The 27,954-nt window shown below is 53.3% G+C and overlaps 2 protein-coding genes across 6 annotated transcripts in view; one reads left to right on the top strand and one right to left on the bottom strand.

Moving 5' to 3' along the window:
* Window positions 1-27,954, bottom strand: part of P4HA2 (prolyl 4-hydroxylase subunit alpha 2) — a 287,775-nt gene that overhangs the window by 62,675 nt on the left and 197,146 nt on the right. The window lies entirely within an intron of this gene.
* PDLIM4 (PDZ and LIM domain 4) lies at window positions 895-18,876 on the top strand. Of its 3 annotated transcripts, XM_049872814.1 has the most exons (7): window positions 895-1,053; window positions 5,676-5,827; window positions 9,583-9,664; window positions 14,168-14,349; window positions 14,561-14,727; window positions 15,050-15,167; window positions 15,313-18,867. In XM_049872814.1, exons 1-7 carry the CDS (start codon window positions 961-963, stop codon window positions 15,515-15,517), a joined length of 999 nt encoding a protein of 332 aa, XP_049728771.1. In that variant the 5' UTR covers window positions 895-960; the 3' UTR covers window positions 15,518-18,867. The 3 variants fall into 3 exon arrangements, with proteins under 3 accessions (XP_049728771.1, XP_049728791.1, XP_049728782.1); XM_049872834.1 differs by lacking the exon at window positions 15,050-15,167 and having other exon boundaries at window positions 15,313-15,471; XM_049872825.1 differs by lacking the exons at window positions 895-1,053; window positions 5,676-5,827 and adding an exon at window positions 8,805-9,451 and having other exon boundaries at window positions 15,313-18,876.

Genomic DNA, 27,954 nt, shown 5'->3' with positions numbered 1-27,954 from the left:
TGGTAGGCAGGGCCCTGGCCAACTTGTAGCATCTATCCAGGCTGTCCATCGACCTCTCTTGGGGGGCACTGATGTGAAAGTGAAGACCAAGAAAAGGGCTGCATGGGCTTCACTTCCCTCCACTCTGGCACAACCACCGTAGCTGCTCCTTTCCCAAGAAGCCTGGGAAAACAAATCTCCTTGCAAAGGAGAGGGACGGGCTGTGAATGACTGGCCCAGGAGAAGGGAGTGGCCAGAGAAGACCTGAGTGTCCTGGGGAGATGAGGACATCTGGAAGTGCAAAGCACCATTTATTCTAGACTCAAGTCAGAGGTCACTCCCTCCAGGCAGCCTTTCTGGCCTCCCCAAACTAGGTTTGGTGTCTTTTTGTCCCCACCTCCATACTTGGCGCTGCTTGTGTTTCCCTGGGGGTCCGGGCCTGCTCGGGCCCAGGGCTCCGCGAACGGTGCGTGCAGTTCAGAGGGCTGCTCACAATGAGGGGTGGGGCCGCAGGTTTGCCCGCTGGGAGTTTGAGGAGGTTTGTAGCAAGGCGCGGCCCCATCCCCCATCTGAGCCACCGCCCCCATACCCCTCCCCGGGCTGGGGCGCCGCCCCATAGAAGCAACTTCAAAGAGCCTGTGCCTGAGCTTCAGCAGCCGGGGTCGGGTCCGCGGCCTGCAGAGCGCAGACCCGGGCCGATCCGGGACGTCTGGCTCTCCCAGCCCGGGGCTGAGAACTAGGTCGGGGTGCGGGGTTCCGGGCAGCCGGGGCTGAGGGGCGGTTCTCAGAGCCCCCCGAAGTGGGAGTGTCTGGCCAGGCCTTGGGGCCAATCCCGGCTCGCGGGGCGCGGGGGCGGGGGCCGGCCGGCGAGGGGGGCTGGGGCTGGAGCGGGCGGGCCGGGGGCGGGGCGCGGCGTCCAGGCGGCGGCGGCGACGGCTCCTCAGTGTCCCGCTCGGGCTCCGGCTGCGGCTCCGGCCCGCGATGCCCCACTCCGTGACCCTGCGCGGGCCTTCGCCCTGGGGCTTCCGCCTGGTGGGCGGCCGGGACTTCAGCGCGCCTCTCACCATCTCGCGGGTGAGTCCGGCGGCTGCGGGGCGGCAGGGCGGTCTCAGGTCTGAGACCCGGTTCTCGCGGTCCGCCCGGGACCCGGATCCTCGACGTCCCTGAGGCTCGAAGACCAAGGGTTGGCTGGGGTGACCCACAATCTGTAGAGTCAGCTTCTAGGCGGGGCCGTGCCACCTCAGCCCCCTACTTCCCCCTCCCGCTGGGCCTGCCCGCCCTATCCCGTGGAGGATCCCCGCAGGAGTTCACCCACCAGCTTCCCATCCGGCCTTATTTTGGGGAAGTCGCTGTGGGCTAGGGAAGGATCCGCAGACATGGGCTAGGGTCTGGACAGATCTGCAGAGGCCCAGAAACCCTCTTCCCACCCACAGAACCCAGCCTGAGGATTTGGGGCAAAATGAGTGAGGGCTCCGTTCCCCCACTCGGGTCCTTGCCAGCAAAGCCGGGTCGCCATAGGGAGATCCAGATTTGAAAAGATAAAGATCCATCCACGTCCCCACTCTGGGCTTTGGTCAGCCTCCCACCCATGACCTCAGAAGCCTCAAGGGGAAGGGACCAGGAGGAACTTTTGGCTTCCCGGGGAAGACAAGACTTGCTTGTGAGATTTCAGGCCGCCGCCCCACAGAATAGACAAGACCAGGGGGCACGATCCCTTCAAGGTTCCCAGAGCCATACCCTGCTCTAGGCTTGGGACAGAGGAGGAAGAATAGGAGGCACAGCCCCGGGTGGGGGTAGTGGAGCTGAGTCTGAGAAGGACAGAGGGGCAGAAGAGGGGACTCAAGTCCTGCCCAAAGGGGTGTCCAGTCTTGGAGAGATGGGATCCTGGCTCAGCTTCAGGGTCCCCTACTCACGAGGGCAGAAGAGGGCACTAGGGCTCTGACCTTGGGGGCCCCCCTTCTAGAGGACAGAAGAAAAAAGAACTCAGGCCCTGCCCTTGGGGGCTCCCAGTCTGGAGGGGCAGAGGAGGGGACCTGGGAGCATCCCTTGCCCCCACACAAGCTACTGTGGTCTTTAGGGGCCTGTGTTGGTAGCAAAGAACCACCTCCCTGACACCGCCCCCGCCTCCCGCCATGAGGGCCGGCAGAGCTGGCTGGCCTTTCAGACACTTCTATCGAGTTCTTGGGACATGGTGGGTGCCCGCTGGAGCATGGAATCATGGAATTCTGTTTCTGGGGGCTGGGGTGACAGGCAGGCCCAGCTGTCTTGGGAGGCTTCCCACATTTGCCCTTGACCCAAGACTTCTGAGTCCTCAGGGCCAGGGAGGTGGGTCTTCAGCACTTCAGGGAGCCTTTCATCTCCCACTTCCCTGAGGGAGCCTGCTGAGGGTGTGCATGTGCACGCCCACGAGCGGCTGTGTCTGCCTGTGTGTCAGGCAAGTGTATCTGCCTCGGTGGGCTGGTGGGGTGTTAGGCCGGCCGGCCGGCCAGGCACCATAGGCGTGAGGCCGCTGACAGGCTCGGTGGCAGCGGCTGACGGCCACAGGCGGCAGGGAGCAGAGACATCTGTTGCCCACGCGGCTGCCTGCCTGCCGAGGAAAGGCCTCCACACGTCACAGTGGCATCAGCAGTGGCCTTGTTTGGAGCTGATTGCAATGCAGGCCCCTGGCAGGGAGGCAGGCAGGCTGGGAGAGGGTTTGCTGGGAAGAGCCCCCCTTGTCCCCCAAAGTCACGCGGCAGCAGCTCAGGCCTGAGGAGACAGGATGGCTGAGCCTGGCTTTGGGTGGGATCTGAGGAGATTTACAGGACTGGGGAGGCACAGGCCACAGCTTGCCCAGCAGGTATCTCAAGGACAGATCTACAGGGACTGTCGGTATGTGGGGATTTCCTTACCAAGGGGACTTAAGACCCACTCCCGCCCATGTTTCCAGCGTCTCCCCTATCCAGGATAGCCACACTCAGACAGGGAGGAGGCTGGCTGCCTCGCAGGGTTGGGGGCTCTTAACCTCAGTCCACAAAGCCTCAGGGAGCCCCAAGTACGAAGTCCAGGGCTTCTTACCCATTGACTTACTGTAATGATTGCTGGCCTTGGCGGAGTATCCACAGTGTGCCAGGCCCCACCCTAATGGGTGTTGGTTCCAGCCCCTCAAGCAACCATTCCCTAGAATGACCACTGCCATCTCAGGTAGTTTCACAACAGCCCTTGGAAGTAAGGGCTCCCTCTGGGCTTATATTACAGATGGGGAAACTGAGGCTCATAGAGGCTAAGTAATGTATCCAGAGCAGCAGACCCAGGGATAAGCCTGTGTGGAGCTTGCTGTGACTGTATGGAATGATATGGCATCTGACTCTGACAGTAGCTCCCAGCCCAGCACAGGATCTGAACTGAGCAGGTAGGGGCTGGGAATGCAGGTGAGGGCTCTGGCTCATGCCACAGCTGCCCAGCTGACCTTACTGCTCCTATCTCCCTTTCTTCTGTCTATACTGTACTCAGCAGCCAGAAGAATCTGCCTAAATTCAACTCTGGCTTGCATAGAACCCTCCATGGTTCCCAACCACTCAGAAGAAGTGCTGGCTTCTCGCTGGGCCTACAAGGCCTTGCAAAGTCTGGTCCCTGTCTCTTCTAGCACTTCGTCTCTTTCCCTCACTACATTTTAGCACAGGAACCTCCTTCTACTCTCCCTCCCAGATGAGCCGTTATACATGCTGGTCCTTCTACCAGGGACACTCTCTCCCCTCACTCCCTTTTTGCAGAGAAGTGCAGCGGCTAAGAGTACAGGATTTGGAATCAGTAGCCTTGGGTTAAAATTCTGACTCTGTCATTTATCAATTCAGTGTCCTTCTATACTTCCCAGGACCTCGGTTTTCTCATCTAGGAAGTGGGCTTGTCCTGAGGATAAATGAGACAATGTACATAAAGGCATCTGGGAGAGTCATGGTTTCCTGGCCTGGTGCCCTCTCTGACCAGAACTCCCCAAGCAGAGCTGGCAGAGTCCCAGCCACCCTTGCTTTTGAGAACTTCATCCGCCCACAGGGGCCTGAATACACCCCTTGTGTTGGCTGAGTCATCCTGCAGCTAGCCACCTCCTGAGGGGAAAGATTCTTCTCCCGTGTGGGGGACTGAGACAAGGCATTCCCTCCCCCAAGCTTCTCTATCTTCATCTGTAAAATGGGGATGAGAACAGCCCTTCCTTCATCAGATGGTTGAGAAGTTGCCATGAGTTAATTATGGGTAAAGTGCTGAGCCCAAGCCCTGGCACAAAACAAGTATCCATGAAGGAGAGGGGTCCTAGAGCAGGGCCTTGAGGAGAGGGTGGAATCGTGCCAAGTAGACACCTCCCTCAGGAGGGCAGTCCTATGCAGGTGCCCAAGCCCTATGAATGAACACTAATGTTGGGCTGGTTAGCTGAGGGTGCCCTACTCTAGAAGAGGAACATTCCTTGGGACGGCCTATTTCACGTCAGCCCGGGCAGTACCCACACCAGACCTCCAGCCAAGAAATTGCTACCACTTTCAACCTCAGCTTTGCCCACTCACTACTGGGAGCTGGCTTAGCTGAGCCTGGCCAAGCTTCCAGAAGCTGGCGGCTGTTGAGCCACAGCTGGGCACCAGCTTGAGAGACTGGGTAGGATGAGGGTACCTGAAGTCTATTTCTGGAGGCTGTTCTGGGGCCAGAGCCAGGGTAAGGATACCCTGTTACCTGGATTCCCCTGGGCTGCTTACTAAGATCATCTTGTGAGCCTCTCTCCAACCCTGTATGGTCCTTATCAGGATACCAATATTGTAAGAGACTCCAGAAGTAGTAGACACTGTTTGGTTCTTTGGGATCAATGGTGGCACTGGGGTGGTCCATGCAGCTGAGACAGTGCCCATCCTGCAGAGGAAGTGGAGTGCAGTTGGCAGCTGGGACTGGACGGCCCTAGACATGCCTGGGCAGGTACTGAGACAGCTGTAGAATGAGACAATAACAATGTAGGGGGTCACACGTGATAATGGGTGCACACAGGGTATGTGGGAGCCCAGAGGAGAGGTTCCCAGAGGAAGTGGTCTCTCTGCTTAGATCTGAAAGATGAGGGGTAGTAAGCTGGGAAGTAGGGGTCAGGAGTCAAAGGAAAGAGTACTCCAGGCAGAGGGAACAGAGGTGTGGAGGTGAGAGATATCTGGTGCCTGTGAGGACCCCACTGGCAGTCAAGGGTCTGGATAGAATGTGAGTAGATAGAGGTCAATGTGGGGAGTGGGGATGAGAGGTGAGGTCAAACGAGTAGGGAGGCAAGGTCACCAAGGGTTTGAATGTCAGGTCAGGGGGCTTTATGTAGTCTGCTGGGTGGGGCCATGCCTGTGCAGGGCATTTGTGACATGTCTACACTCTGTATGTATCTGTGAGTACATGTGTCCCTTGCATGTCCTTGGGCACATGTGCAAGTTGCAAGAGTGACATCTTGCTTGTCTCAGCCCAGATGAAGCCCTGCTCTTACCCCATGAGGCCCCCAGGGACTACAGTTGGGGGTGTTTAGGGCAGAGATTTCTTCTCCTGGGCACATGGGGACCTCACCCAGCCTCTTGTCCCATCCATCCATAGGTCCAGGCTGACAGCAAGGCCATGCTGGCCAGGTTCTGGTGCTGGAGGGAGTTTAGAGCAGAGCCTGTAGCAAGGCCATATAATCACTGTGCCCAGCCATCTGACTTGTCTGCCCACAGGTCCATGCTGGCAGCAAGGCTGCACTGGCTTCCCTGTGCCCCGGAGACCTGATCCAGGCCATCAATGGTGAGAGCACAGAGCTCATGACTCACCTGGAGGCGCAGAACCGCATCAAGGGCTGCCACGATCACCTCACACTCTCTGTGAGCAGGTATGCATGTGGCAGACTGGGCTGAGGTGATGGGGCACAGAGAGGTGTGAGTATGGGCAGCCAGCATCCTAGGTGAGTCTTTCTGCCTCAGCTCCCCAAAACCCCACCCAGGCACAGTCCTAGGGAGTGGTGCTTTTATGAGAGCCTGGCAGGCACTGGTCAGAGCTGAGCGGAGATTAAGAGGGGAAGAAGCCAAGAATTTATGGCAGAGAGCAGGCAGCCCAAAAAAACCAGGGCTGAAATAAAACTTGGGTAGCCTCTAGAGGGTTGATTTCAGTCCTTGACCCTGAGTGCTTTGACTGTTTCAGAGCACTTTCTTGTCCAGCACCTCATTTAACCATCTCACCAACTTAACAAGTTAAGACCTAATATAGTTCCCACTTTACAGACAAGATAGCTGAGGCTCAGAAAGGTTAGAGGGTGTTTGAAGTAGGGAAGCAGATTTGACCTCAAGTCTCTCACTTCCAGAGTCTCCACTTCCTTTACCTGTCTGCTGACCACTCCTACCAGCCCCACAGCTGCCCCTGCCTTAGCTGTCCCCCTCACAGCCCAGGCCTCTGCCTTGTTTTAATCTGGATGTGGGACAAGCTTCGTGCCATGAACTACATAATTCTGTGTCCCCCATCATGAAGGGGAGGAAAAGGGGGAACCAAGCCCCACCATGCCCTACAGATGGTTTAGGATGAAGGGTCCACCTGGCTGTCCCCCTGCCTTGCTGAGGGCCTGAGCCTTTGGTCAGCTCTGACAGGCAGTTGGCCTGGTCATGGCTGAGTGTGATCTTCCCAGTCTGCTGTCCTCCCTGGATCCAGGAGAGTCAGGCATAACTGTTCAGCTCTGCTATATTTACTGTTGACAGAGACTTTCCAAGACCCCCTTATGGAAGTGTGTGGGCAAAGCCTCCAAAAACTACAACACTGCTAACCATGCTGTAGTGCTGGTGTGGCGGAGAGGGGTGATCCCTTGGCCTAGGGCCATTGAACATGGTTAGAAGACTTCTGAGGTAGCCCCTGTCTATGCCTGGCCCATGTCTGGGTTGGAGTCAGGACCCTTGGCTGTTCCCCTGAGGCTGTGTAGGCCCAGCTACAAGCCCAGGGCCTTGTACACTCCATCTGCCACATAGCAAGGAGCTCCCAGCCTGGGAGTTCAGCAGAGCTAGTCCTTAATCAGACTCTGTGGGACCTTAAGTACAATGGATAAACCCTGTGAGCCTGGGTTTCCTCTCCCATAAAATGGGATCACATTCCTCACCCTCTCCCAGACTGAGGTACAGGCTGGATGAGGGAAATGTCAGGTCAGCACTGCTCTGCCAGTGAATAGCCTCTGAGGCCGCCCTGCTTGGCTGGGTTCCTGGGCCCTGACTCACCTCCGGCTTTGGCTATATATGAGTGAACAAGGGGAGCCCTGGTGGTATGGGTAGGGGGATTCACCGGGGGCGTGAGTCAAGAGCCTGGAATAGAGGTTCCCAGAGGCAGTGATGTCAGGGGAGGGTGAGTGGGGTGGGGGCAGAGATCTCCCTTCCTTCCTTCCTTCCCTGGTCATTTGTTCCAAGCCAGTCATAGATGGAACCAGGGGTCTATGGAGCCTTGACTTGTTCTGCTCTGGGCATTTCAGCCCTAAAATGCAGCTGGGCCATGGAGCAGGTGAGAGAACATTCTCTATACTTGAGAACTGTGCTGTCCTCCAGCAAGTGATTTAATTTCTGAGCTCTTAATTTCCTCAACTCCAAAATGGGGACACTCTTAGGATCTGGGGATTGAGTATTTTGACATACCAGTCCTGCTCAATCAGGGTGAAAACCCAGGGCCCTCCCTTCCAGCCCCCTATTTCTATCCCTCACACGTACAGACTCTGGAAGGGGGGAAGACCTGGAGCCACCCTGACCCTCTGGGCTGACACTTCTTCTGGGTTCACAGTTGGGTGCCTTCCCACCCATGAGGCCTCTGATCCTGCTTACAATCCTGCCTGCCATGCCAAGACCTATGCCCTGGGCCCCAAAGGCCCTCCAACATGGACTCTGGAAGCCTGGTGTAGTGAGCTGGTTGGAGGGGGTTACTCTACCCTAACCCCCCAAGGTCCTACCTAGACCAGCATCCCTACCTGCCGTCTTGAGTACAGAGGTCTTTAGTCTCCCACAGAATAAAAAGTGAGCTGAAGCCCCAAGCTTCCCAGCTATGTCTAAAGCCCAAAGGCAGGCGTTCAAAAATCTAATGTAACCCATACTTCCCGGGTATGTTTTATAGGTTCAGGACTTTCCTGACATCAGTTCCAAATGGGGCCTCTGATGGGTTTCCTGCCACTCATCACGTGTGGTCCAAGATGCCTTTGCACAGCCCACCCTTTGGCTGTCATTTTATTTAAAGATGTCAGAAGAAGCCACCTGCCCAGCCTGAAATGGAGGCCTGGTGGTCAAGGGGTGACACGTGAATAAGCCCTGCATTCCGTTCTGATACCTTGTGCCACTTTCATGGCTCTGGGCACTTTGTGTCTTCTGACCCTTAGACTTCAGGCTTGTATGCTCCTTTGGGCAGAACTTCAGGGAAGTATAAGGGCAGATAGCCACACAAAATGCCCCAGGTTTGTCCCAGTGGTGTTTCGAGCGGATAGAGGACAGAGTTGGAGCTGTGAGTTAGGGCAGTCACTTGGGAGCTTGGTTGAGGAGACTGGAGTTGGAGGTGAGGAGAGTGGTATTGCCCTGGGCAGCAGGGCCTTGGTGCTGGGCCCACTGAAGGCTGTGGAGTAAAGAGGAAGTCTGCAGGGAGCTACAGAATGGGCAGAGATGAGGAAGTGCAGGGTGAGTGTGGAATACAGACAGATTGTTAAGAACCTCGGCTGAGTCAAGGCAGAGTTGAGTTGCTGGGGGAGTGGTAAGACCTGGAGAAACCCCAGGAGGCACATTGTTTTCCTTTGGTCTAGCCAGCCTCACTTCACACCCACCTGCCACTTCTGGGAGTGGTGACAGGTAAGAGCTGGACCCTGTGGACAGTCGGACAGTTGGGGCCAAGCACCCTCCTGGCCATCTTCTCACAGGGCTACTGAGTAGCAGGCCTGAGCTCCAGGCCTGTAGTCTCTGGCCCGCCTGCCCCACTTATGGCAGGTTTACGATGTTTTTCTCCCTCCTGAGTGGTGTTTGCCGTTTGGTTTCTATGGCGAAGCAGGAATTTCCTAATGGCCTGTTTCCCATCTGGGCTGGGCAGACATCAGTGATGACTCTGCTGTTAGCAGCAGGAGGGGAGGCACACCCCTCAGGGCCTTCTTTCCACCATCGCCTGGAGCTGATGGAGGTCTGACCCCCAGGCTCGCTCCTGAAGCTATGGGTAGCAGAAGGGTGGGCAGAAGGACTCCTAGCTGGCCCTCAGGGTGAAAAGTGCGGGGAGGCCTGGGCCACCTGGGCCACTCATCAATGTGTGAGGCCTGGCTCCCCCTGCTGTGAGCTGGCCTCTTTGAGCTGTGTGTCTGTAGGCCACAGAGAGGGTGGAAGAGTGGAGAAGCTGCAGGGCTTCTGCTGCAACCTCCCCAGGAACCAGACCAGAGAAGAATGGAGCAGCTGATGGGAAAGGGAGCACACAGCCTTGCCCCAGGAGGATGGCAGAAATGTGTCTCCTTGCCACAGTGGCCACCATTGTGGTACAGGGGAAGGAGTCTGGGTGGTATCTTCCTCCCCGCAGGGTACCAGGCCTGGTCCTTGGTGGCTCTGATTCCCAGCCATAGTGGGTAGGGTAGGCAGACATATCTGACCATTCCAATTTCTGCCACAGGCCTGAGGGTAGGAGCTGGCCCAATGCCCCTGAGGACAGCAAGGCGCAGGCACACAGGATCCAGATCGACCCTGAGGCTCAGGTATGTACAGACACCACCTGGACTGGCCTGACCTGTCTCAGTATCAGCCCAGGGCAGAGGGACCAGGCCTAGTCCACAGGTTCACCTGCACTGGGTGTCCTCACTGTGGCTCTCAGATACCTGAGCAGAAGTCCTCTCTGGGCCATACCCATGCCTATGCCTCATCCCTTGCTCCCTAGGTGGTGGGCACCTGCTGGAGGCTCTCTCTGTACCCCAGGAAGTCCTGGATTCTGGGACAAAACTACCTATAATGGGCAGGGGTTGGACTAGGCCTTGGCTCAGGGTTTACCACCCACCCAGCTGGAGTCCACTCAGGTACCCAGTGATGTTAGACCTGGAAGAAGTCACTAGACTTGGGGAGGGTGGGGGCACCATCAGGTTGTGGGACACTCCTCTGTCTCATCCTAGCCTTGGACACCCAGTTGGTCTGAGAATAGCAAACTGCAGGCTGCAAGACTGACTTTAGAGTATAGGCACTGCCTTACCCCATCCCTGGCCATCCTGTGCTTGAACCTAGCAGACCTTGGGCCACAGGCCTGTCTGCCCAGTCACCTCCCTGTGTATGGCAGGAGTTAAAGCTATGATCCTGCCCTCAAGAAGAGCAAGGTGGGCCGGCTGCTCCAGCACCTTGTTTTGCCATGGACATGAAGGGTAGCCAAGTTGGCAAGACTGAAGTGCCCAGAGCCAGCTTGACATCTCTGTGCAACAGAGCCTGGACAAGGTGGGGACTGGGCTGGTCTCTGACAGAGCCAGAACCAGGAGGCCCAGTATGTGGGATCACGGCTTCCTGGGCCTGTTTGTGTCAACTCTTGCACCATGGGGGAAAAGGGACCAGAGCAGGGAAAGATTTTGCTGAACCAGAGGGAAGGATCTGCCCTGGCCTCACCCTCACCAACTACCTCAATCCCTGACATTTGTTCCCTGTGACATTTGTTGGCATCCCTGAGACCTGGTGCTTACCAGATGCCAGCAAGTACCGATTAGGCAGGCGAAAGGCACTTAGCAGTTTTGGGATGTAGGAAGCCAGGGGTTGAAGGAGCCCAGAGTAGGTACATGAGTTAGCCAAGTGGTCAGAGAGGGCTTCCTGGAGGAGGGGATATCCACACCAAAATCTGAAGGCCAAGGAAGAATAAGGTAGGCAGAGGGGCGTGGGAAGAAGAAGTGTGCTCAGAAAGCTTATACAAAGGCCCAGAGATGAGAGTGTACCACAGGTTCAGCGAACAGAAAAGTCCCGCTGGGTTAGAGGGCAGAGGCAACGGATGAGGTACTGGGTCAGGGCCACGGAGAGGCTCTCAGCCTTCATCTGGGGCCTCAGGTATTCTTGCAGAGATTCATGGCCACACCTGTATCTCAGAAACTTGCTGTGGTGGGCCCATGGATCTGAGACCCTGGGGGTGATAGTAGTGGGCAGCTGTCAGCTTAAATAAACCAGCCAGGCCTGAATGGCCAGGCAGACGGGAGCAGCATGGTGAGGGCCCCAAGCTCATGCTTGAGGCCCAGCTTCCCTCACAGCCCGGCAGTGCCAGGATGGATAGGACAAGGGGGCTTGAGCTTTGGAATCTGAAGCTCAGCTCTGTTCAGTCTCCCAGGAGAGGCTCAGGACCAGTGACCTGGGGAGATGGGCACTTATCCTCGATGACTCCCTCCCAGACCAGAATGCCAGTGACTCAGGCTGGAGAGGGAGGGATTTTCCACAAGCAATAGGGCAGCCCCTCAGCCACTGCTCTCCTTTTGTGTACTAAAAGGTCATCGGCTCCATGGGTGGCGACAGAAACACTCTCACCCAGCCCCTGCAGGGCCATGTCTTTGTTAACAGACACAGGGCGCATTGTCCCCACGTTGCTCCCACCCTCTGCCTGCAGGGTGGGGTCAGGGGAATGGGCCCCAGCTGGAGCCATCAGAAGAGGAGGATAACACAGTTGGCCCTAGGATCAGTACAAGGTGCCCCTAGCACACACCCCCAAGTGAGATGGGACAGGGCCAACTGTGGCTTCAGGCTTATCTTCCCGGTAGGCTCACAGGACATTCTCCTTCTCTCAGGTCTCATGTGGGAGCACCCAAGAGGCACTTTGCCCAGCCCAGAGAGTAGTAAAGGTGGTAATAAGGAAAGGTTTCCTGGAGGGGGTGACTTTTAAGCTGAGACCCAGAGGATGCATAGAAGCAAGGCAGGTGGAGCAGGCAGCCCTTGCACACTTGACCTGTCCTCTCCAGACCAATAGAGAGCTAGAGGTGCCATTGGCTCATCTGGACCCAGCTTCCATTTCCATCCAAGCTGACTGTCCCAGATTCTGACTATAATCGTGTGGGGGCTGGTAAGCAGGCAGTTACCCCCATTCTGCTGACAAATCCACAGAGTTTTCAACAACCTAACCAGCAGCAGGGCTGATATTCTCAAGAGGAGGAGCACATGGTACCAGGTGCACCACGACCGGGGGGCGAGGGAGGGGTACAAATCCAGGCATGGGGTCAGGCATCCCCATGACAGCCATTCACCCAACAGGCATTTGCTGTGCTCCAGGCACTATGCTCGGTGCTTTCATCCCCACAAGAACCTGTGATGTAGAGAGCATCATGTTCCTCATATCACAAATTAAGAAACGAAGGCTCAGAGAGATGAAGACTTGCCCTGTTAGTGAGTGATAGAGCTGGGACTCAAAGTTCAGACCTACAGAGGCCGCTGCATGGGTGGCCTTGGAAGGGCAGTGGCTGCAGTGACCCTGCAGTAGTCTCCCACACCTGGGTGGGGGTGAGGTGGGGGGCCTCCTTCCTCCAACTCCTCCTTCCCACTGAAGCCTCCTCCACTTAGGGCTCAGCCCCACCCCCACCAACCACAGCCCATCTGGTCTCCATTAGAGGCTTGCGGGGCCAGCCCTGCCTGCCTGCCTGCAGTGCAGACACATGTGTGAGTGAGAGTGCTCAGGTTTCTCCGGGGCTTTTGTTGGGCCTGGTGGGGGCAGGGGGACCTTCCTGCTGCTGCTACTGCTGCTGCTGCTGCTGCTGCTGCATGGATGAGGCCCACCTGGGTAGCAAGAGACCCCTTTGTTGAGGCAGAGGAAGCAGGGGTGCCACCCCCACCGGGCTGCTGATCCACCCACTCTCAAGCTTCTATCCATCTCAGAGCCAGGAGAAAGCAGAGGGCAGTCCGGCAGAGCCCCACAGCCCTGACTGCTCCTATGCTGTAGGTTGCCTGAGTCCAAGCAGGCTCTTTCCTGCTAGGGGAGGCATCTTCTCCCCACCTAGTCTTCCTGTCCACACTGTTGTACAGAGAGGAAATTTACATGTCACCTTCCAGGCTGAGTCTGAGACCCACTTTCATGGCCTGGTCTCTGGTATACCACCCTAAAGTCAGGCTGCTTCAGCCATCAGCCCAGTCCCAGCATGGAGGCCACCATGGTCATCCCCAGGGTGGCCAGTGCTGGCTCTGAGTATATATAACCATGTATGAGTGATTAAGTGTATGTAGGTGGACTGGCTAGAGTATGTGTGTGGTCCTTGTACACATATGTCTGTAAATATACTTGTGAGAGCATGTATCCTGTGTTACATTGCTGTGGGCATCCTACATATGCCTGCAAGCTGGGGGCAGTGCAGCTTTGGACTCTGCAGGGACAAGATGCCCAGTCCCCACTCAGGCCCACACCCACAGAGATACTGCCCTCTTCTCAAGGGCTGAGGGGACATGTTCGGGGCACTCCTCCTCCAAATGTTTCAGCCATGGACCCCAAGCTGGCCATGGGATAGTGGAATAGGGAGCCTTGATCCCTGGCCCAGCCACTGTCCTTGTCTGCTATGCTCACCCATTGTGGCCCAAGAACCAGGAAATGGGGTAAAGGTACAGGCCTAGAGGGACTGGGACTTCACAACTGCATACCTGAACCTTAGCCTGACTCCAAAAAGGCCTTGGACACACAGTGATTGATGACCCTTCCTGGCTGCAGGACAAGAGTTACTTGTTCCTGTACCCAGCCGTGGCACAGCACCAGGGCCACTCCTGCTAAGAAGCCACTTACTTTGTGTCAGCCATGTTGTTGTTAGGTGCCATTGAGTCAGTTCCAACTCATAGCAACCGTTTGTACAACAGAATGAGATGTCCTGCACCATCCTCATAATTGTTGCCCTATTTGAGCCCATTGTTGCAGCCATGCTGGCCTTAAAAGGCATCTGCCCTAGCACCATCCCTCATGGGCACTGCTGGTCAAAACCACCATGGGGTTCACGAGCCAACGTTGAGCCTTGGGCACTCATGTTTTCATGTCTGACATCCAACGGGCATTTCTTGTTCCTGCAGGGACTGCACCAAGCCCGAGACTCAGCCTTCCCCCTAGACCCTTTCTGGCCAGGCACCATAGCCCACAGATGACAGAGCTGGGTGGAGAAGCCAGCAGACATCTGACAAGACCTAGTATAGCAGGCTGGGGGTGGAGTATACAAGGAATGGACAGATGTCTGGCCATTCATCCCTACCCTCAGAGTCTCCCAGTGCCTTGGGTCTTTCTCTAACAGGATGGCAGCCCAACACCCAGCAGACGGTCCTCAGCCGCAGGGATTGGACCAGGAGATGGCAGGCCAAGCCTGGGATCTCCATATGGGCAACCACCTCGCCTCCCGGTCCCTCACAATGGCAGCAGCAGTGAGGCCACCTTGCCGACCCAGATGAGCACCCTGCATGTGTCTCCACCCCACAGGTAGTACAAAGCCATGGCCTTTGAAGCCACACCGAGACCCCATCTTAATCCCTGATCCTCCAATCTCACAAAGTCCCATCCTGACCCCAGACACTTGATCCTTGGGTATCACCTGGTTGCATTCGGACCCCTGAGGCCTCACCAGATTCCCTAGCTGGCAGTGAAGGCTGGAACTGCAACCCTACCCCTCCTCCACCTCTCTCCCACCCAGCATTGCTGACCTGGCCAGAGGCCTCCCTCGGAATCGTGATGGTGGAGTTGACCTGGGCTCAGATGTGTACAGGATGCTCCGGGAGCCTGCTGAGCCCACGGCCTCTGAACCCAAACAGTCGGGCTCCTTCCGATACCTGCAGGGCATGCTAGAGGCTGGCGAGGGTGGTAAGACTTCTGCCACCCTACCTCATTTGCCTTCCCACTCCCTGCAGTGTCTAGAGCCCCCACTTGCCAAACCCTTAGAGATCCCACATTCCGCCTTCTGGCCATCCGCCCCTCTGCCTCCGTGGCCCATTCCCACACTTTTCACTGCGCGGGCGCGTCCTGAGCACAACTCCAGCTCTGTTGCACCCTATACACAACGCCCTTCCCGGTCCATGTGTTGATAACCCTGGAAGAGCGCCCAGCCCCACACTCTGCTGAAGTGGAGCTCTTTCCTCTTCTGACCTCCGCACTCGGCTCATGGCACCTGCGCTCGCGTTTTCAGGGGAACGGCCCGGGCCTGGCAGTCCCCGGAACCTCAAGCCCACAGCCAGCAAGCTGGGAGCCCCGCTGAGTGGTCTGCAGGGGCTGCCCGAGTGCACGCGCTGTGCACACGGCATCGTGTGAGTACCCGCCCCCGCCTACCCCACCCAGACTCCGCCACTTCCCCGACCCCATCCCCCCCGACCCCGCCCGCAGCCCTAAATGGGCGAGCGCCTGCGAATCCGTCAGCCGCCCGACGCTGTCCTCTTCCATTCCCCCCACAAGGGGCACCATCGTCAAGGCACGGGACAAGCTGTATCACCCTGAATGCTTCATGTGCAGCGACTGCGGCCTGAACCTCAAGCAGCGCGGCTACTTCTTTCTGGACGAACGGCTCTACTGTGAGGGCCACGCCAAGGCGCGAGTCAAGCCGCCAGAGGGCTACGACGTGGTGGCCGTGTACCCCAACGCTAAGGTGGAACTCGTCTGAGCTGCTTCCGGGGACCTCTCGAGGGACCTCCCGTCCTTGCTCCTGTTTCATTTAATGTCCCTCCCAGCCGTGTAAATACGAGTTTGCCTCCTGCCTCTTCTAATAAACGCCCTCAGCTCAGCCCCCTGCTGCTGCTACCAGTGGAGGCCGTCGGCCTCGAACCTGTCAGTGCCCTGGCCTGCCTCCCTCCAGCGCAGGCCATGGCTCCCAAGTGCTACAACATCTGTTCGTTGTCTGCTAGGTGTCAGGTACGTCCTAGGCACCGGGTGCAATAGTGGGCAAGACAGTACCATGCAGCACTGAAGTGCGGCACAGGGGTAGTGGGGTGGCAGACGGGAATCACGTAATCACAAATGCCAAGAGGAAGCTCTATTAATATGAGGCGAGGCAAGGTCTGGAGTGCTTCGAGGCGACATTACCTGGTCTGATCTGGGCGGGGTCAGGGAAAGTGTAAGCCGAGAATGGATGTAGGAGAGAAGAGCTCTACTGGGCGAGGGACTGTTGAAAGGTATAGCAAAGGTGAGCGCAGCCTCGTCTGTTCATCAGTGCCAACAGGGGCTGCCCCAAACAGCTGCTGGAAGGATCCCCCCGCGGGAGGATTGTGAGGCGAGGGGGGAGAAGGGGAGGGTAGATCACGGAACCTCTATGGGCGGTATCCACCACCCCGCTTGCTTGCTTCTAGGTTTGGCCCTCTAGCACACACACCTCTATTCTTCTCCCGGGCTCCTTTTTCTTTTGCCTTCCCCTCTCCCCCACCAGGGGGCGGGCTTAATTTTCCTAAAGAAAGCGAGAAAGGGAACAGGAGGAAGATTTTAGAAAAGAACTCTCACCCAGGGCTGCTCAAATGCTTTCATTTTCAAGATGCTTGTATCTCCGAGGAGTCCTGGTGGTGTAGTGGTTAAGAGCTCGTCTGCTAACCCAAAGGTCGACAGTTTGAATCCACCAGCAGCACCTTGGAAACCCTGGGGGGTAGTTCTACTCTGTCCTATAGGGTTGCCTGACCCGTTGGCGATGGGTTTGGTTTTTGTTTTTTTTTTTTTAATAATTTTTATTGTGCTTTAAGTGAAAGTTTACAAATCAAGTCAGTCTGTCACATATAAGCTTATATACACCTTACTCCATACTCCCACTTACTCTCCCCCTAATGAGTCAGCCCGCTCCCTCCTTCCAGTCTCTCCTTTCGTGACGATTTTGCCAGTTTCTAACCCTCTCTACCCTCCTATCTCCCCTCCAGACAGGAGATGCCAACACAGTCTCAAGTGTCCACCTGATACAAGTAGCTCACTCTTCATCAGCATCTCTCCCCAACCCATTGTCCAGTCCCTTCCATGTCTGATGAGTTGTCCTCAGGAATGGTTCCTGTCCTGGGCCAACAGAAGGTTTGGGGACCATGAACGCCGGGATTCCTCTAGTCTCAGTCAGACCATTAAGTCTGGTCTTCTTATGAGAATTTGGGGGCTGCATCCCACTGTTCTCCTGCTCCCTCAGGGGTTCTCTGTTGTGCTTCCTGTCAGGGCAGTCATCAGTTGTGGCCGGGAACCAACTAGTTCTTCTGGTCTCAGGATGATGTAAGTCTCTGGTTCATGTGGCCCTTTCTGTCTCTTGGGCTCATAGTTATCGTGTGACCTTGGTGTTCTTCATTCTCCTTTGATCCAGGTGGGTTGAGACCAATTGATGCATCTTAGATGGCCACTTGTTAGCATTTAAGACCCCAGACGCCACATTTCAAAGTGGGATGCAGAATGTTTTCATAATAGAATTATTTTGCCAATTGACTTAGAAGTCCCCTTAAGCCATAGTCCCCAAACCCCCGCCCTTGCTCCGCTGACCTTTGAAGCATTCAGTTTATCCTGGAAACTTCTTTGCTTTTGGTCCAATCCAGTTGAGCTGACCTTCCGCGTATTGAGTATTGTCCTTCCCTTCACCTAAAGTAGTTCTTATCTACTAACTAATCAGTAGGTTTTTTTGTTTTTGATTGTTTTTTATATCTCTGAAGCAGAGAAGTAAACTCCATCTCTCCACAGAGGGCCAGTGGTTACTGCCCGATGGGTCTGTGGTGGGTCTTTCTGGGCTCAGATGCACACAGTGGGACAGACTTACACTTTTTAAAAATATAAATGGGGTTGGAGTTGGTAGGAGCCCTGATGGTTTAGTGGTTAAGAGTTCTTCAGCTAACCAAAAGATGGGCAGTTCAAATCCAATAGCTGCTCCTGGAAACTCTAGAGGGCAATCTGCTCTATTCTATAGGGTCACTATGAGTCAAAATTGACTCAACTTGTGGAGCTGGTAAATTGTGGCTGCGACCTGCTCTTCTCATCGGACGACTGGTCCTGGACTCAGAGTTCTGTGGATCTACCCTCTTGTTTGCTTGCTGAAGACAGGGAAGCAGCCTCCATTAATTTAGTCCTGGTTTATTTAGAGAGCCACAGTAAAGTACATTTGTGCTGTTTTCAATTTTGAGCTATCACAAACCACAAAAGACTTACCAGTTCACACTCCATCAGTACATGACAATACCCATTTCCTTGTGCTCTTGCCAATAAGAGAGGATCATCATTTTTGTTTTTTGTTTTTGCCTATTTGATGAGTAAACAATATGCAGTTTTCATTTGCATTTCTCTGATAACCAGTGATTGACATTCAGTCATTCAACAAACATTTATGCTGTGCTTGCTGGGTGCTTGGCACTAGGTGAACAGTGGGGAACAGAGTGGTCCTTGCCCTACAAGAGTTTTTATTGTGTGAATTGTCATATGCTCACCCATTTTTCTGAGAGTTACTTAACTTTGTCTTAATGATTGGTAGGAACTCTTTATATTTTTGCAAGAACCTGTTACTAGGCTCTTTCCCAATGATCTATTTTCCTACTCCTGTGCCATCCCTGTTTTGCCTGCTACATCGCTTTTGTTTAAAACGCCAATATCTCCTTGTTCTTAGTTTACAAAGATCCCAAGGCTATTCTTGTACATTTCCCATTATCAGAAGCTTAGACTCAATATGTCAGACTTTGGAAGGAAAATACCCTCTTTGAACGCGGTGAATGTGACTGGAGTTGTCGTGTACCTAGGAGAGTAGAGTCCTTCCCTCCCGGAGAGTGCTGTGATCCGCACTTATTCTGCATCTGTTCAGGTGTCGTGTACGTCTTCTCCTAAAATTTTATCTCCTTTTTTTCTCATTGATCTTGCAGTCCTGGTTAGATTTGTTCCCTGGAATTTCTTCCAAAGGCTCCTCCCTCCGTCCTCCGCCCCCACGTGCTGAGTCGTGACTCACCAACTCCTCCCATAGGCGAAAGCAGTGAGCAGGTGCCCCAGAGAAGTGAAGGGAGGCGAGGGAGGCTGGAGCCCTGGGCTCCGTTCCTGCGCATGCCTTTGTCCCCTTCTGCTCCGCCAAGGGTCACACAGTTGAGCACGCAGCCCCTGCCTGGCCCAGACGGAGGGCGTCCGGTACTGGCGCCGCGCGTGCACGCGCGTGCGCTCTCTCACGCCTCCCTACCCCGTCCCCTCCTACCCCCTCACCCCCCGCCTCCGCTGCACCGGAGCAGGGTAGGGCTGTGGAAAAGTCCTCCCTGCCCTTCCCACGTCCGCTCCCCGGTAGACACGGTCCCCACCCCACCCGGTGTTAGTCTGGAGGGGGGGTAATGGGCAGCCGGGGAAACCATTAGGCGCAGGAGTGAGTGGAAAATACCGAGAGCCGCGGGCACAAGGTCCCCACCGCTCTTCCAGACTCAAACCTGCGGAGACTGGCTTCCCACTCCCACCACCTTTGCAGATCCACCAGCCGCCTGCTCTCACTTTAATCACCCCCTCCCCCGCAGGGAGAGACATAAATTGAGGGGTCCTTGTTAGGGTCACTATGAGTTGGAATCCACTCAGTGACAAACAGTGGAGCCATCCTGGCACTGGAGCTCTCCAAAAACCAACAGCTCCACCCCTGCAAGGCTGCAGCAAGCAAAGCAGCCCCTGCCTGGGCATCTTGCGGGTAGGGTAGGAGGTACAGAGACAGGAACTAAAGGAAGTGGCAGCCAGCCTAATGCCTCCTCTCCCTACTAAGAGGCCTTTGTCTGTGCCCAGTCCCCAGCCCACACCATCTGCCAGGGGCCTTTATTGGGCCCAAGTATGGCGGACCAGGAAAAAAATTGGGAGAGGGTTCCCATGACCCAGGGTCCCAGCGTTTCTTCAGGGGTTCCCAACTCAAAGTGTCCCAGCCCACATGGCCTAGGGGGAACTGTCATTGTTGTCCCCACACCAGGTCCTCACCTCAGGGGCCTTCACACCAGAGACTTGGACATCATCCTCTACACCCTTGCCCCAACCACCCCATCCTATCCATCACTGGGCTGGGGGTTCTGGCTCCTAAGCATTTCTGGGGGTCAATTTCAGGGCAGCTGGAGGAAGCTTTCATTCCCTTGCTTCAACCCCTCCATGGCCTCCAGGGCCCTCATCTCACATTCAAAGCCTCTCTGACTTTAAGTTGCTGACTTCTGGTTCTCTCTTCTGCTGCATCAGACAGTTCATCATTTTCTGAGCTTTCCTGTCTTTTCATACCCCTCAGACCTTCTCTCAAGCTTAAAATTCCATTTCTTCCTTCTCCATCCAGCATACTCCTACTCACTCTTCAATGCACACCTCCACTGCCCCTCCCCTAGATCAAAGCCTTGGCCCTCTCATCCCCAGACAGAGTCCGTTCCTACCCACATGTCCTTCACCCCACCACCTCCATCCCTGCCCAGTGCCTCTGGCACAACCTGGCCCAGACTTGCCTCCCTATCCTGTTCAGGCCCCAGGCTGGGCACTGGGAGGTGCAGGGTCCATGGAGACACTCAGCAACTGATACCTGTCTGTGCATCACGGGTGTTCCTGCCTCCTACCACCTTCCTCCTCACTCCCATGCCAGGGTTCTGCAGACATCCTGCCTGAGCCCTCAAGGTGAGATGAGAACTTCAGGTCCACTCTCTCCCTCCTGCAACCTCAAACCTAACTCATTCATTCAACTACGTACTTACTAAGAACCTGCTTGTGCCGGACGGTATGATACCCACTAGGAAAACATTTTGAACAGACGTATGAAATAAGTACAGATTACAACCAATGCCATAAAGGAAATCAACAGGGTGTTACAATAAAGCTTAAGAAATCCCTTTATATGTAAGGAGTCTAGAATGACCTCGAGATAAGATGACATTTGAGGAGAGACCTGAGATGGTTAAGGAGCATCTGTGTAGGTATCCAGGAGAATTGCATTCCAGGCAGAGAAAACAGCAAATGCAAACATCCTGGAGGGCTGGGGAGGGAGAGGAGCCCTGTGCTTGGTGTGCTCCAACATCAGCAAAGAAGTAACCAGAATGATGTGAGTGAGGTGGCTAATAGCAGCAGAAGAGATCAGAGAGCCATGGGGGCAGGAAAGCTGATCATGCTGACCCTTGTAAAACACAGCAAGGACTTTGTCTTTTACTCTGAGATCAGAAGCCAGAGGAGTGGCATAATCTGACTTGTGTTAACCAGGATCACTCAGGCTGCTGTATCGAAGACAGACTGCAAGGGGCAAAGGTTGACGCAGAGAAACCAGCTAGCAGGCATGACTGCATCCCTAAATAATCCTTAACTAACCTACTTCCCTCTGCCTCCCCAGCTCCAGCCCCATCCAAGCCCCTACCACCTCCTGTCTTCGTGGTATAACAGCCTCCTCCCAGTCCTCTCTGTCTGCCTTCTGGCCCCTCAGTTGTTTTTCCACACAGCAGCAAATGGAGCTTCAGACCATGTCATTCCCTTCTATGAAAACTTCCATGCCTCCTCATGGCTCTTAGGATAAAGTCTAAACTCTAAACCCTAGCACACAAGGCCCCAGGAGATACAGCCCCTTCTGACCTCTGCTGACACCCCCTGTCTCAAGCCCCCATCACTCCAGTCATGCTAACTTGTTCCCGAGACTCTTGCAACCTTCTCAACCCTCCAAGGAGGTTGAAATGAAAACTGATCACATTCTTCTGGTTTTTTGTCAGACGAGCCTTACTGTTCCTTATCTTCCTCCCTAAGAACCAAAGAAGGGGGTGCAGGCAGAAGGAGCACAGATGCTGCTTCATGCTAGCCCTTCCTTACTGGCCAAGGGCCTAGCCTCTCTGGGGGAGCACCAGCCTGGCCCTGGCTCACAGCCTGTGCGCATCTGCAATGTGATGTCCAAGAACCTGGGCTGTGGACTGGGGAGGGCCCTCTTCCCTACCTGAGAGGGCTCTGTCCTCATCCTCCACCTCTGGGTCTCCATACCCAGCTTATCTGCACTCAAGTTGTGTCCCAGACATCTTATTTTTACCCAGGGTGACAGCTTCTTGTCCTTGGGCCCCAGGCCAACTCCTGACTTTCTCCTCACAACTCTGAGTAACTTCCTGGTTTAATATTTTCCCACGTAATAATCTGTTCTTCAAACAACATTCCTTCAGCATCTCTGAATGGAGGTGGAACCTCTGAAAAGGACTGAAGGAAGTAAAGGAATCTCTCTAACAAGCAAGAACTGTCCCCTTGTGCCCCTTCTACTACAAATGGGACTCTATTTGGGTCCCCACAGAAACCAGATCTCATCTTTGCTAGTGTCTGACATGGACCCATTTGTGGCTGTAAGGCAAAGGCTAGAAGATCTAGGAGAAGCTCCCAGAGGCCTCACCCATCCCCGCAGTTTCTGGGGTCTTAGTCATGTGGGCTCAGAAAACTGACCAGCCCAGTGATCAAGTCTGTCTCCACAAGTCAGACCCAATTAGCCAAGTTCAGAGGCTAGTCCAGCTGGTTCACTGACAATGACAGTAGTGAAAGGACACTCATGCTGCTCTCCAGGGTGTTCTTGGCCAGTGGGCATATTTTCACCGGAAGCTGGAACATAGCCACAGACTCACAGGAAGGGGAGTAAGTTTGGATAATAACTATAAAGGGAGCCAACATGTCCTAGGCCTTTGTCTCCAAGCCCGTAAGTAAACTCGTATTACTCATCTTTAATCCTCACACTAATCTAAAAGGAAGTATGGTTGTAATCCCCATGTTTTAATAGATGAGCATAGGACTTGCCAGGGTGGTGCACTGGCTAGCTAATCTTGATGGCAAGGGCAACCAGAGGCAACTGCAAGTGTCTGTCTTATCTGTAGAGTCCTGCCTGCCCTACCAATGGCCTGGTGACTCTACCAGGTCACTTCTGAAGGGCACCTGACTTCTCTTTGCTTGCCAAGGTAGCCAGAATGGCTCTGAGTGCAGGCTCAGACTCAGCCAACATACGACTGGACTCCCAGCCTTTAATGGGGGCATGGAATGTCTGAGTCAAGGTGCCCCTGAAGCTTTGGGTCTGAGTGCCCACAGCCAGTGATCACAAGCTATCACATGCGCAAACCCATCCCATGCCTGTTTGACTTGTTCCTGGGGTCAAGTCATGATCTTTCCTAAATGGACTGTCCCACAGCTCACCAGCTGTTCAATGGTTCCCGGAGCTACTGAGAGAGAGCCTGGGGGTGGCTACCCTGCTTCATTTCCCAGAGAGAGCTTCTAAGTAGGGGAAGTCTCTTATATCAGGTCCTCCTACATCAGGCTGTGCTTTCTCAGCCAGTGTCTCTGGCTATTCTTCTGCCTCTCCCAGAGGCACCAGCCTCCCTGAAGCTCTGGCCCAGCCCTTCTTTTTCCAGATGCTAATTCTCTAGAGTGGCTTGGGTTGCTTGGGCTACCCAATAGCTAGTTCCCTTCCAAACTGCTCTTGCCCTCCTTTTGTGGTCTCACCTTAGCCCCACGGATTTGGTCTGAGAGGACAATGATTAGGAGCCATTCTGACCCAGCAAGGGGAGGTACCTACCCTAGAGCTTTGGTTTTAAGCAAGGAGTCCACGATGGTTTGTCTACTTCCCAGCACCCAGGAGCTGTCTCCACAGATATATGCTCATCCCTGCTAGATGTCCAGCTTTCCCATCAATTAATTCTATGAGCCTGCTTGAAACCAGGAACCCTGAATGGCCCTGCTCCCTAGTGACTTTGTCCATGCCCAGACCTCAGGAACCCTGCAGTCATGACCACTCCCAGATATAAATCTCCAGGCCACACCTCTGACTGTTTGCCCACTGTACAACTCCACTTAGATATCCCAAAGTTATCTCAAACTCGAAATGTCCAAAACTCACTTCATCATCTTCTGTCTACCCTAATTCTACTTCTGTGCTCCATCTCAGACGAAAACACTATCATCTACCCACTCATCACATCCACCAAATTAGGTACTATCTTCCCTGCCTCCTCCACCTCTCCCACCCTCACATCCACTTGGTTATCAAGACTTATCCTTGCCACCTCCTCAATGGCTCTAGAATCCGTCTATTTCTTGGCCACCACCATTTTTTTTTTTACCATCTCCTGACTAGATGCCTATTATGGCCTCCTCCCTGGTGTCTCTGCTTCCACCGTAACTATCTCCCTTGCATTCTCAACTTGGCCACCAGAGGGGTTTTTCTGAAACACAAATTTCATCAGGCTATGCTCTCACTCCCACTGGGCTCAGGATTAAATCTAAACTCATTTAACAATTGAGAATTTTTAAGGTCAAGCATGGTCTAGCCTCTGCCAACCTTTCCAACCTCATGTCTCTGCCTTCCCCCACCAATAGGGTCTGAACCTGATTGTTTGGGTGCCAGGAGATGGCCCATGGCCCTGCCTGCTCCACATTATTGACTCAAGGCCCACTTTGCTAGGACCAGCAGAGGCAGGAGTTGAATCTATAGATGAGGCTTCCAAGGTCCTGCCTTCCTCATGTTCCTGGGCAGCATCCAATGAAGGTGAATCTTCCCTTGTCATCTGTGAGTAGGATGAGAGTATGGGACAACTCATGGTCATGACTTTAGATCTTTGGCTTGCTGTTTACTTCATCCACTGATGTGGCAACCAGCTTCTCAGAGGTATCATAACCTCAGCTGCACTGCTTACTTCTCACTTTCTGCTCCTGGACTCCTCTGACTCTGTGGCATGGAACACCTACAAAAGCCTGCTCAGCACTCACACATGTGCAATCCGGAAGTTTGGGGAGTTAACACTCCATGGGGCAAACCTTAACCAATGGAAGCTAAAAATCTACAGATAAATGTCCCCTACTTCCGAACCTTAAGCCAATACTTCTGAGACACATTCTCCCAATTGCCCACAGCTATTTTTTTTTTTTTATAAACAACCTGATGCTGCAACCTTATATTGGCTTTCCTTCCTTCCCTGTTTCGCTCACCCCAGTCCTTTACTTCTGTTCCCCTAGATCCATTCCCAAATAAACCATTTACAAGCCCTTAACTTGGGCTCTACTTTCAGGAAGGATTCTAGGCAATGACAGTTGGTATCTGGCTTGGCCCTAGAAGGCAGACCTGCAAAGATGGGATTCTAGAGCTGAATTACTCACCTTTCAAACAGAGGTAACATTGCTGTTGGTGGGACAGTAATAACACTTGGCATGCAGTAGCATTTCTTACCAAGATTCGTATCCATGGTGGATTAAAATGAGATGCTAATGGAAGGTGAAACACTGGCTCGTGTCAGTGGTTCTCAACTAAGGACAATTTTACTCCACAGGGGACACCTGGCTATGTCTGGAGACTTTTTTATTATCACAACTGTGGGAGACTACTACTGGAATCCAGTGGGTAGAGGCCAGAGATGCTGCTAAACATCCTAAAATGCATAGGATACCCCCACACAACAAGAATTTTCCAGCTCATGGGGCTGGAGACCATAGTCCCAGGGACATCTAGGTCGATTGGCACAACATAGTTTGTAAAAAAGAAATGCTCTGCATCCCAGTTTGGTGAGTAGCATTTGGGGTCTTAAAAGCTTGTGAGCAGTCGTTTAATATACATCTATTGGTCCCATCCTGTCTGGAGTAAAGTAGAATGAAGAAAACCAAAGACATAAGGAAAATATTAGCCCAAAGGACTAAAGAACCACATGAACCAGAGCCTCCACCAGCCTATGCCCAGAAGAACTAGACAGTGTTCCCCTACCACCAACGACTGCTCTGACAGGGATCACAACAGAGAGTTCTGGACAGAGGGGAAGAAAAATATATAACAAAATTCAAACTCATAAAAGAAGACCAAACGTACTGGTCTGACAGAATGGAGGAGCTACCAAGACTATGGCCCCTGGACACCGTGCTAACCCAGAACTGAAACCACTCCCAAAGCCCACTTCTCAGACAAAGATTAAACAGGCGTATAAAACAAACAATAAGACATGAGAAACATGCTTCTTAGTTCAGTCAAATAGGCAAACCCTGCCCAAAAGCAAGACGAGAAGGCAGGAAGGGACAGGAACTGCATGAACTGACACAGGGAACCCAGGGTGAAAAGGAGGAGTGTGCTGTCACATTGTGGAGATTGAAACCAATGTCACAAAACAATACATGTATAAATTTTTGAATGAGAAACTAACTTGAGCTGTAAAATTTCACCTAAAGCACAATAAAATAATTATCCAGCCCAAAAGTTCAGTATTGCCAAGGTTGAAAAACCCTAGTTATGGCCATCGGAACATATGAAAACCAAACAAAAACCCACTGCCGTCAAGTCGATTCCAACTTTATAGAACAGGGTAGAACTGCCCCATAGGGTTTCCAAGGAGCACCTGGGGGATTTGAACTGCTGAACTTTTGGTTAGCAGCCATAGCTCTTAACCACTATACCACCAGGGGAACATATGAGGACAGTAGTAATTATAAGGGTGGTGGAGTTGGCCAGCTATTTTAATTGCTTTAGAAGTCTTGAAAAAAGAAAGTGACAGGATCAGGTCAGCCAGCTATTAACTCAAGGCAAACTGTGAAAGCCAGGAGGCCTCTATGGCAGCTTTTAAAGAGATCTTCATCTCCTGTAAAGAGCCCTGGTGGCACAGTGGTTGAAGCGCTCAGCTACCAACCAAAAGGTCAGTGGTTCAAACCTACCAGCTGCTCTGAGGAGAAAGATGTGGCAGTCTGCTTCAGCCTTGGAAACTATGGAGAAGTTCTACTGTGTCCTATAGGGTCAGTGAGTCAGAATTGACTCATCAGAATTGGGTTTTTTTCGTTATCATCTCCTGTATCCATGGGGCAGGTTGTGCTGGAAATTGAGCCCAGGATTTAATTGTAAGGGTAGGAGAAACACAAAAATGGCTTCATGCACAGCCTTAATAGGTGTCCTATGACAAAGTCATGGTTTTGAGAGGAAATGCATGGTACCTAAAACACAGAATGGGACATCTGAGTAGATTAATGTAAGAATTTTGAATTTTTGGGTTCCTTTAAACCTTCCAGGTCAGCAGAAGCAGCTCTCTCCCTCTTGCAATAAGAGAACAGCCTCCTCTTGCTTGGAATCCCTGCAAAGTCTCCTCCTGAGGCAAGTGGCCCCAAAGATAATGCTTATCCTCCTCAAGATCCTCCTCTCCCCCACCTCACTCCCCAGACCCATAACTAGGGCTAGGTCTCAGCACAGCCTGAATGAGGAAACACAGTCCACAAGGAAACAGCATATATATTGAAAAAATGATAGGACGTATGCTATGGCAGGAACAAGACTAACATTTGTGAGAATTTATTAATCTTGGAGTACTCTCTCATTCAAGTTTAACATTCTGTAAAGGATACATAAAACCATCTTCATATGCTGCTCAGATGGTTCTTTGAAACTGAAACACATTTATTGCCCACTGAAATGAGTTAGAGATGACAACACTGCCTTGCAGGGTATTGAAGGAGTCAGAAGGCCCGGGGAGCAGGGGTGATAATGTTATAATGCATTTATCATGCAAGACCAGAGAACCTCCCAACAGACTTCATTCCCAAGGAAAGTTCAGAGGACAATCACTTCACTAACGCAATGCTAAATGCACAGGTGAGGGATCCCTAGTGTCAGTGGGGAGGGTAGGATTCTGGAATAGCAGAGGCTGGGTAGAAATATCTAACCAACAAAGGCAGGGTGGATGTAATTACCCTAAGACCAAGTGACAGCCAGAGTGCTTTGACCATAGGGTCTGTGGTGATGGCTAATAGATCGTGTATTCCGAGGAGTAAAATAAACAGGCAGATTACTAAATTTTAGTTAACTTTTTAACAACCGCACCCCCAAAATCAAGAGCTTCAAAATCAAGAACAAAAGGCTAAAGATAGTTCCCACAATAGAAAATTGTATTTCCTCATAAATTTCCCAGATCTTGACTGAAGGAGAGGCCACATTTCCTTAAGGATAAATCCTTCAATGCTGGCAAAAGTATGTATGATAATTATTTCCCAATCCCTTCCCATAGGGGATCTGTGGTCTTTCACTAAGGTAACTCTGGCCTGGGGAAAGGGAAAGACCCTGACCTCTCAAGTGCTGTTGAGAGTATGAGCTGGTATCAATGCCAGGGAATGGGAAACACCTTCATGTCTCCCAGTTAGACTGAGGGCCAATGAAAGCCAAATGATAAATGGCATTCT

This window comes from Elephas maximus, chromosome 2 (genome assembly GCF_024166365.1).
Source record: "Elephas maximus indicus isolate mEleMax1 chromosome 2, mEleMax1 primary haplotype, whole genome shotgun sequence".
Classification (NCBI taxonomy): domain Eukaryota; kingdom Metazoa; phylum Chordata; class Mammalia; order Proboscidea; family Elephantidae; genus Elephas; species Elephas maximus.
This window is presented reverse-complemented; position numbering and strand designations above follow the sequence as displayed.